Source organism: Nelumbo lutea, chromosome 1 (genome assembly GCF_056320005.1).
Source record: "Nelumbo lutea isolate HS-2025 chromosome 1, American lotus-T2T, whole genome shotgun sequence".
NCBI classification, from domain to species: Eukaryota; Viridiplantae; Streptophyta; class Magnoliopsida; order Proteales; family Nelumbonaceae; genus Nelumbo; species Nelumbo lutea.
The window spans coordinates 129,699,991-129,710,881 of record NC_142684.1 but is presented as its reverse complement, the minus strand read 5'-3'; the positions used below and the strand labels follow the sequence as shown (position 1 = coordinate 129,710,881).

The 10,891-nt window shown below is 39.1% G+C and overlaps 1 protein-coding gene across 1 annotated transcript; it reads right to left on the bottom strand.

Annotated features, from left to right (window-relative positions):
• Positions 1-8,204: 8,204 nt before the first annotated feature.
• On the bottom strand, positions 8,205-9,535 carry LOC148877530 (heavy metal-associated isoprenylated plant protein 28-like). Its single transcript, XM_088942097.1, has 3 exons — positions 9,377-9,535; positions 8,910-8,985; positions 8,205-8,814 (listed from the first exon to the last, which is right to left on the bottom strand). Exons 1-3 carry the CDS (start codon positions 9,380-9,382, stop codon positions 8,447-8,449), a joined length of 450 nt encoding a protein of 149 aa, XP_088798223.1. The 5' UTR covers positions 9,383-9,535; the 3' UTR covers positions 8,205-8,446.
• Positions 9,536-10,891: the final 1,356 nt, after the last annotated feature.

The window sequence follows — 10,891 nt, the reverse complement described above, 5'->3', positions numbered from 1 at the left end:
TCTTTATATGGTTTGAAACAATCCCCAAGAGCCTGGTTCAGTAGATTTCACTTGGCCCTTCAGCAAATTAGGTTCAAGCAGTGTCAGTCTGACCATACTCTATTTGTCAAGAGAAATCAGAAGAATGCTGTGGTATTAATTGTCTATGTTGATGACATTGTGATGACAGGGAATTGGGACTCTAAGATTAAGAAGGTCAAAGAATCCCTTGCTATGTAGTTTGAGGTGAAAGATCTAGGATAGTTACACTATTTCCTTGGTATTGAGGTTTCTTGCTCAAAAAGGGGCATCTTCATTTCCCAAAGGAAGTATATCCTAGACCTCTTGTAAGACACAGGAAAGTTAGGAGCAAAGCCTGTAGATTCTCCTATTGAGGAAATCCATCGATGTGGTGATTGTACTGGAGAATTCATGACAGATGTCAAGAAATTTCAAAGGCTGGTAGGAAGACTTCTCTACCTATCAATGACTTGGCCAAATATAACTTATGTTGTTGGTGTACTTAGTCAATTTATGAATGCACCAACATCCTCTCATTTAGAGGCAGCTGAGAGGGTTCTCAAGTATTTGAAGAAGTTCCAGGAATTGGGTTACTTTTCAAGAAACATGATCGTATGAAAGTGGAAGTCTATACAGATATAGATTGGGCTGGAGCAGTTGATGATAGAAAATCAACTAGTAGATATTGTACCTTTATTGGTGGAAACTTGGTTACTTAGAGAATCAAAAAATAAAGTGTTGTGGCTAGATCTACTACTGAAGCCGAATAAAGAGCCATGGCACATGAAGTTGCTAAAGTACTATGGGTAAAGAATTTGATTGGAGAGTTGGGTCTCTTTGTTGATAGCCCAATGTCTCTCTACTGTGACAACAAGGCAACCATTAACATTGTTGCCAATCTAATTCTTCACGATAGGACCAAGCATATTGAAGTTGACAAGCACTTTATAAGGGAGAAACTCAAAAAGGGGGAAGTCTGTACTCCTTACAATAGTTCCAAGGAACAACTAGCAGATGTTCTTACAAAGGGCCTTCACTATCTACGACATAATGAAGTATGTGACAAGTTGGGCATGATTGACGTATATACTCCAACTTGAGGGGGAGTGTTGTAATATGTAGCGGTTGTGGCCTAGTAGGGGCATTTCTGCCCTTTCCTCTTGTAATTTCTTATGAGTTGTCACCCTAAGTATATATACCAACTTAGGTGCCACCAGCTTTAGATCTGAATGCACAATCTCTTTTTCTCTCTTCTCTCTTCTCTATCGAACTACAAGAGACTAAAGCTAAGAGTGGTGAGCCCTTCCTGGAAAACTTAGAAAAGTAGCAAATGATGGACACTATGTGCTCAAACAAGCAGATTAGTTCAATCATTCCTCAACTTCGCAGGACATGATCAGTGCTATTTTTTGAAGGAGCCCAAGCCTGATGCATGTTGATAGTCTTACCCCAAGAAAGGAAAAAGCTATTGGTGTAGGCACAAAAACCAAAGACTTGGCACGTGCTAAGAGAGCTCTATTTATTCTTGATGAAGCAAACCTTTAGCCTAATTTGAACCAGAAATGAGGCAAGTTAAACCATATTGATTTGGAGATGACCACCCTAAACCAGTCAAAGATCAACATGGACCACCCCTAAGGAAACCAAGTACTTTTTCAATTTTAATTAAATTCTAATGGTTATGGTACATTTTTTTGATATTATTTCCTCTAGAAGTGGAAAAAATAATAAAAAATGATCATTGCTCCATTAAACAGAGAAAGAAAAAACAAATAAAATGGGGTTATAAAGTATCAAGCCTAAAAAATCCCACTACTCTCTTGGAGCTTAACTCTATAACTAGGAGCGGATATTGCTATGGCTCTCTGGAATGCTTAATAATTGATTCTCCTTACATGTTTTGGTATGAAGAAAGGGCTCAGGAGGCTGTCCCTTAATAACCCCATCTGGATCAATAATCCATTTGAGCTAGAAATACAGGGGATAAGAGACCCTTGTGTAGTTCGGCTTGTTAAAACTCAATCTTTCTTATCTTAAATTTTAAAACTTTATTGGTTTTGATGTTGTTGGGAGATCAAGGGGATTGATTCTTGCTTGGAATTCTAAGGTCAATTTAACATTTCTCAGAGTCTCTGAATTTCTCATTCATGTAGTTATAAGAGAACTAGAAGGGTATGAGTGGTTTTCCTCCTTTGTCTATAGAGGAAATGATCATAGGTGAAGACAAATTTTCTTTAATCAAATTCAAGACTAGGCAAGCACAATTAGAAGTCCCTAGCTCCATGTAGGTGATTGGAACTTTGTTACCAGTAATGATGACAAAGAGGGTGGAAGGCCTATAAGTGCTAACTTGATTACTGATTAGAATTCAATGCTCAGTGGTTGTGGTCTTCAGGATTTGTGTTACCATGGTTTTCCATTCACTTGGTGTGGAAAAAGAAATGGTGAGCTGGGTAGTGAAAGGCTCGATAGAGCCTATGCCAAATCTGATTGGCTCCTCAAATTTGATATTGTTTCCATCCTCCACCTTCTGAAATCCAAATCAGATCACTATCCTATCTTAGTAGATTCTTGTATGAGCCACCAATGGAAGCCCATACCCTTTAGGTTTGAAGAGGTGTGGTGCACTCACAAGGACTATGAAACCAAAGTGAATGAAATCTAGAGTGGCACCCAAAGGGGATCTTAAATATTTAACCTTGCAAAGAAGGTTGGTGCAATTGGTTTGGCTATGAGAACTTGGAATAAGAAAGTTTTTGGGAATATATCTCAAAACATACAAAAAGCTAAGGAAGATTTTAGAAGAGCCAATAACAGTCTAGTGATGAGAAATGATGTTAAAAAAAATTAGAGATCTAGAAAAATGCTTAGATGATGAGCTCAAGAAAGAGGAAATTATTGAAAAAAAATCTATAATCACTTGGCTTCAGCAAGATGACAAAAACACTAGATTTTTTCACATCTCCACTCTCCAAAGAAGATGTAGAAATAGCATTCTAGGAATAAAATGCAACGATGGAAGATGGATTAGAAAATCCGAGGCTATTGATAATCACTTCTATTTTTTTTCCATGATCTTTTTACTAGTAATGGAGATGATAGTAGGAGTGAGCTCTTAAACAACATCACTACTTGTCTCACAGAAGAAGAAAGTATGTTGTAGGATCAGCAAGTCACAAATCAAGAAATTTTGGAAGCACTCATTCAGATGCCTCCATCCAAAGCTCTAGGGTCGAATGGCCCCCCAAATTTCTTTCTTCAAAAGTATTGGAAGATTGTAGGCAAAGATGTCTTAGAGGCAATTCATGAATTTTTCAAATTAGGTACGATACTTAAGGAACTCAATAATACCCTCATTACCCTCATCCCAAAAGTACAAAATCCTCAAATGGCTTAACAATTCAAACCCATCAACTTTTGTAATACCCCTTATAAGATTATAGCCAAGGTTTTAGATAATAGACTTAACGGGGTAATCAACAAACTCATCAATCAAAATCAAAGTGCCTTCATTTCAGGTAGACAAATTAATGACAACATTCTACTGAACCATGAAACTTTGTGTACAATGAAGAAATCTAAATCCAAATGCAAGTACATGGCCCTCAAGCTAGACATGATGAAAGGTTATGATAGATTAGAATGGTCTTTTCTTGAGGCATTGATGGTGAAGATGGGGTTTGGTAGCAAGTGGAGAAACTAGGATATGCAATGTGTAAGTACTGTATCTTATAGAGTACTCATCAATGGCTCACCCAGTAAAGTAATTCAGCCCTCTAGAGGTCTAAGAAAATGTGACCCACTTTCCCCTATCTTTTCTTGCTGATTTTAGAAGTTCTCTTTGCCTCTCTAGCGGTTAAAGCCAAAAGCAATGAGATCTCTAGTTTTAAGCTCAACTGCAATGCACCAACTATTGCCCACCTCTTCTTTGCAGAAGATAGTTACCTCTTTAACAAGGCAAAGTTGAATAAAGTTAATGAAATCCTGAATGTGCTAGAGTTGTATGAAAAGGCTGCAGGCCAGAAGGTAAACCTCCAGAAATCTGAGGTCTTATTTAGTAAGAACACACTTGAAAGGTTCTAGAGATTACTAGCTCAAAGCCTTGGCATGAAATGTGTTGAGCATCCTGTCTTCTACCTTGGTCTCCCCTTTGAAGTTCAAAGACCGAGGAGGAAAACTTTCGGCTTCATCACGGATAGAGTTACAAAGAGGTTACAAGGTTGGAAAAATCAAAATATGTCACCTGTAGGAAAAAAAGTTCTAATTAAATATGTTATGTCAGCCCTCCCAGTTTATTCAATGTCTTGCTTTCTATTCCCGCAATCAGTTTGCAACCATATTGCAAAACTACAAAAGTCCTTTTATTGGGGTGATTCAGCTCAAAGAAAAAAGATTCATTGGGTAACCTTTGTGTTGGAAGAACTGCTCTCAAGGCTAAATATTTTCCAAGTGTTTGGTTAGATCCTTGGATCCCCTCTATTAGAAACTATAGCATACCAATCTCCAAGCTTGAGAACTTCTCTCTAAACTGGGTGGGTGAGCTTATTGATCAGAGTTCAAATTCTTGAAAAACTCAAACTGTTAGAGACCTCTTTCATGAGGTGGTGTCATCAGAAATCTTAAAAATATATATCCCTTCAAATGACCATCAAGATAGGTATTGCTAGACCCTTACCAAATATGGAGATTTCTCAGTTAAAAGTGCCTATTGGCTAGCAAGATCCTCTAAGAATGACTCAACTTTAGATACCGGAGAGGTTGATTTGATTGACACAAAGCTTTGGAAACTTGTTTGGAAATCTCATCTCTACCCAAAGATTAAGTCTTTCATGTGGAAAGCTCTTAATAATGGGATCCCAGTAAGAAGTCTACTGGCAAAAAGGGTCCATATTGCATATTTGAACTGTCTCCTTTGCCATCGCTGCCCTGAAACTATTGAGCATGTCCTCCTCTTTTGCTTTGAGTCTAGAACAATCTAGTTTGCTTCTAGGATAAATCTTCGATTGGATCCCAACCATCACTCCGCCTTCAAACAATGGATTCTCTCTTGAATCTTGAACAGTTCTCTTTCAAAATCATAATTATAATCATTCTTTAATATATTAATTAGTGGCTATTTGCTGGTGCATCTGGTTGAGAAGAAACAAACTGATTTTTTGATGAATCTCTTGATTACCCCTTGCTCATCCTCTCTCATGTTGATTACCCCTAGTGGTAGATTCATAGAAGCAGCAGCCGCCTTGGGAGAAGTGCCTTGATCTGCTCTTTTCTGTGAAGCGAGAGCTATCCTTCACGGTTTAAAGCTAGCTAAGCATTTAAAGCTTGACAGAATTCAGATTTTTTGTGATTGTTTGACTATAATTAATACCTTGAAGATCAACTCTTTTGATATAGACAGTGAGATCTGTTTTCTACTTAAAGAAATGCAAAGGGAAATAACATGATTTACTGAAGTTTGTTGGAAATTTGTTAAGAGGACAGACAATTGTATAGCTCATTTCCTAGCAAGCCCCTTTGGGCTAAAGGGGGAATGGTTTGATGTAATCCCAGGCTTCTTGAAGTCGTGGGTTGAAACTTTTAGACCTGCTCTCTTTGTAATACAAACTCTGTTGGTGGTGATAAACTGTGATTAGGGCTGCAACTTGGTAGGCTTGGGTGCATTTGTTAAATTTTGAATGGCCTTGGCCTGAGGTTCTAAGCCCAATACTTGTAAATGTTTCTTTGTAGACGCCATAAAGGGCCTAATACTTAATTTTTTAATCAAGAAAAAATAGGTAAATATAAAATTTCGTTTTACATCTGGAAATTGGTCAAAACCTCTAGGTGCCTTTTTTCTCTATTTTATCTTTGGTTAGTTTAAAATAGAGTCAAAACAACTTAATAAACCAAATACAACTAATAAAAGACTCAGAACACATTCAAAGGCCTATTTTCAGTTGTTACCAAATGGCCCCTTAGACACCTTGCCATTGATACAAAGAGACAATTGATCCATAAATGCATAAATCAAGGAATAGAATGAAAAATCCAAAAAAAGAGAGGGGTTCTTGTTATTTTGAATATAACAAATATATAAAGTAGGAATATCATGCTAAATCTTACTAGTCAAATAATGATCATATCACTCTTTCATTAAACCCATATTATACCATTTTGAATTGCAAATTAATGTTTTGTGATGCCCAAGCAAGGTTTTAAAAATTGGACCATACACGGAACTGTTTTGGGGACTGGCTCTCGGGTTAAATGGTCTGACCGTTTGGTTTAAATGGACAGTTTATTTTGATTTTAAAAAATAAAAAATATTTAAAATAAAAAATAGCAAAGAATTGTTTTTTGGATCGACAGTTCGACCGTCCAGATCCATTAATCACTGACCAAATCAATGGTTTTTGGAGTGAAACTGAACCGATTGCTTGGCCAATTCGAAGGTCAACTAGTCCACCCGATTTTCAAAACCATTGTATCCCTTTTCGCCTAAATCCATGTCGTCAACACCTAAAAAATCTATCAAACCAAACATAGCCTTAGGTGAATAAAAAAATAAAAAAATGCAGATGGGCAGTATTTGCAGAAATTTATAAATCAATCCAATTTGATAATCTTAATAGTTAATACCAAATACATACATTGGAAAGGAGAATTTCACTCAGCTGTAGAATTTCTTGCAACAATGCTACTGTTGTTCCTCTCCAATTTCTTCCAGCACCGGTGTTTCCAACACTGGCACTGTGCCTTCTTTTTCCCACCCAACAACCCTCCCTCTTCTTTATCTTCTCCCTCTCCAATCTGCCCCACACCATCACTTGTCACCGCCGATACTGACCTCACAAACTCCTTCACCGTCGCCGGATTGCTAGGCAACGACTCCGCCGGTGAAGACAGCCCTCCTCTCATTCGCTTCTCCTTACTCTGAATCCACAACTCTCTCATCCTCTCCCGAATATCACACGTCTGTTCTTCGTGCGGCCCTTCGCAAAACCCGCACTTAGACAGCGCCACGTTCTTCTTGTTTCGTGCAGCCCTGATGCTTTGCGCCTGTTCCCACGTTAAGGCGAGTCTGAACGCATCGCTCAGCGAGTTGGGTTTCTGGGGAACAATCCAGTCCTGGAAATCTTCTCTCAGCCCGTCGATGAATATCCCTCTCAGTAGCCCGTCGGGAATGCCGTGGTCTGGCCACCTCCTCAGTATCCACAGCATTCTAAGATAGTAAGCTTGGACTGATTCTCCGTCGCCTTGCCTTAACTTCATTAACTCCGATCGGAATTGGTCGACGAACTCTGTTCTACGGTAGGCCTGGGTGAAGGCAACCTTGATTTCCTCCCAACTGAGAGACGGGTTCGGCTCGATATTGAGATCGTACCAAAGAGCAGCCTCGTTGTCGAGGGTAACAGGGAAGATTTTCATCATCATGTCGATGGACCACGCATTGTTTGCACGGCAGACCTTCGCGAACCGGCTTAAATGGGTGACGGGGCACTCTTCGGGAGTTCCTCGGAAGATCGGAAGAGGGGCAATGTTTACGTAGGCAGTGGTGGAGGTGGTGGCTTGTTTGAGATTGGGCGAATTGATGGATAAGTTCAGGGAGGCTGCCGATTGATCAACAGCGCTGCTTTCAGTAATGAACTCGGACTCAGAGTCGTACTCAGGGGGAACAAACCGGTTTCTGGGTGTACCAGTTACAGAATCCGATTGACTATATATTGTGTTTTGATCATCTTGGTCATTATCGTCGACGTCGTGTTGGTAAGGGTATGAGGATTCGGATCGGGAGGCTTCGGTTTCATAGCTTTCATGGGTAGTCGTGCCATGATGAGGGGGAATTCTCCGGCGATGCTTGCATCTGGGTATCTCCATCGCCGATGAGGAAGCAGAGATGGCCGACGACAAAGACGAGACTCTGATTCTGTGAGTCATCTTCTGTGGTTTTGCTGTGACTGAAAAACATAACTCCAGGATGGAAATTTAAAGAACGAACTAAACGACGCAATACGACCGTTACAAGGTTCGGAGGGTTGTGTATGTTTGAAAGGATACACCCATTGGGGGCCCATCGCTCGTCCTCTTTTAATGGGAGCCCATTTCTCTTGGGCCATCGGACGGCTAATCTACCATCATGATCGTTCAATTTTAACCTCATTTCAGTGAGTCATCTTCAATTAATTTTTTGAACTAGACCAACTAAGAATTTATCCAATACATACTTGAAACAACCAAATTGGATTCGATTTCACAAAAAAATTATGTTACATTAATGGGTTTTTTTTCCACACAAAAATTACAAAAAAAGAAAATCAAACAAAAAACAAAAAAAAAAAAATCAATAAATCCAAGATAGCCCATTATATAAATATATATTTTTTGATATTAACTTTCCAGTTTCCCTTCGACCCCTTTTGATTCGATTCGATTAGCATCTTGATATGGATGGATGGATGGGTGATGGTCACATGATAGAGCAAGCATTAGGGTTCTCATCACTAAACACTGCACCAGTTCTTTCATCAATGATGGTGGAGTATGGAGGGGGTTGATAGTAGCCATGGTCATGGCCATCATGGCCATCATAGCCATGCTTTCTGTAGTTGTAGGAGGATGATTGGGAGGCATAATATGTGTGTGGATAGCTGTGGTAATGGTGTTGGTTGTAGTAGTACTGTTGGGTGTAGCTATGGTACACCGGGTTGTAAGGATACGGCCACAGCTCGGCCCTCCTCCCTGTCTTCCTCACCGCCTTCAGAACCTTCTTCTGCTCTGCCCATCCTGTTACAGTCACCTTCTGCATGGTTATGTCTATGTCGACTTCATCCACTCCTGATACAACATATGAGAAATACTTTAGTTCAAGTCTTTAAGAACAACCAAACAAGGGAGGATCTCTATGTATAGCTGTGCTGCATAGTGCATACCTTGTATCTTTTGAAGAGCCTTCTTGATCTTGCTCTCACAACCAGCACAGTCCATATGAACTCTTATCTCTACAACCTGAAAATCCAAACAGTAGAGCTTAGTATTTCATTCATATATGCCATGGTGATGATGATGATGGTAATGCATGGGTCATGTCATCATGGGAAAAGTGTGTCTGATCAGAAGTCGTCTTTGTTTCAATCCCGAAAGAAAAAGAAAAAAAGTTTGTTGGGATCATTTGGTATATCCAACCTGCCCAGCAGGCTTGTTCAAAACATTTTACTACTACAGAAGTAAACGTATGGAATAAACTTTTAACAGTGAGAAACAGTGGACACCAAACAGACCAAGAAGGAAAGACATGCACAAACAAAGACCTGTATAAATTTAGCTTTGAAGTAACATCCTACTAATGAAGGTTGATTGATGCAGTAAACCAGAGAGAGAGAGAGAGAGAGAGGCTAACCGTCATTTTGGGTGTTGAGAAAGCTAGAAATCTTTGTTGGCTTTAAGGTATTCTGAGTTGCAGTCTTGCAATAGTAGAAGAACTGAAGAAGAATGGTGCGTTGGAATAATGAGGGCTGGAGCCTCTCATATATATTTATAGAGAGAGAGAGAGAGAGAGAGAGGAAAAGTAGTTTACTTGGGAGGGAGGGATAACTGATAAGAAGGAATTACTTTATTTTATGGAATTGCACCGACTTTTTGCCTTTTAGCTTTGCTTCTGGCGAGACAGGTCCTCAAGGAAACTGAAAAGAAAGCGCGTGGCCGCGTGGGGTGGACCGGTGGAGCCCCAAGGGTTCCACAGCAGCCTCCCTTTTGTGGCGGGTAGAAAATTCCCTTTTTCAAGGCCACTAAGGAGCTTCCACCTGTGCAGTGTAACCAATAGAAACCTGCCACGTTATAGTAGGCGCCTTTTCCTTTCGTTAACCTTTTCTCTCAACGACAAGTGGACAACATAGAAAGAAGACATGAGCAATGTTTGGTTGAGGGCGGGGGGAGAAAAAGGTGGAATACAGTTGGGCAATAGACCGTTGGAGAGTGTGGAGGCAAGTGGGTGTGGGTTTGAATAGAATTTGAATCCTCTAAAGTTGTATAATTCGTAATGCCACATCATCATCTCCATAGTATAGGTCCCACATGTCAGGCTGATGTGGCGTGTCATATTCCTCAGAGGATCCGAATCGGGTTGATGTTGGGAAATTTACATGAAGGTCACTCGGTTTTGGGATCGCTTGTACAGATTGTATTGTGTATGCATGGATTATGGAAAATTAATTCAATGACATCTGCAACGTACTTATCTGTCCTCCGCTCCCACAAAGAAAAAACCCATTCAATATATATATTCAAAATTTCAAACTTTAGCCCGGTTAAATTAATACATTTTGTAAAGAGAAAGGAAAGTTAAAGGACTCAATGACCATATATTTCGGCAGCAATTATTGACCCGACCCACTACCAGACTGAATGCCCTTAGCCGTTCTGAATTTGGGTTGGCAAATGGGAGCTGGCTCAATTAGTCGGACTCGGATCAGCTTCGGACTTATTCACATCCCACTTATTTGTGTTTAAAATAACAAAAGAGCTTAATACTTCGTTGCTTTTATTTATTATTTAATAGCTTGTTTTATCATAAGTACGGGATAACTAAATGTGTGTATAATTTAGTTTGAAGTTTATCATTCAGTTATCAAAAATTAAATTAAAAAAAAACTGGGTCTTGCATCTTTGTAATTGGCAATCTATTCTGACCTATTTTATTTGAAACCCACTATTAATTTAAGTTTTTTTTAATTTGATTTAAGATATTAAATGAGATCTTATTGGTAAATAATAATCCACTTTATTTGCTATTTACTATTTATCTAATAAATCTATTTTGAGTTATTTCTTTTTAAAAGTTAAATTAGGTTGCTTACTAAAAGTTAAATCAAGTTTGTAATTAATAAATTATTTTCTTTATTAATAACGATTGTAA

Coding starts and splice junctions, on each gene's coding strand:
- LOC148877530 (XM_088942097.1), bottom strand. Junction 8,815..8,909: donor GGCTCTTCAAAAGATACAAG/GTATGCACTATG, acceptor ATGTTGTATCAG/GAGTGGATGAAGTCGACATA.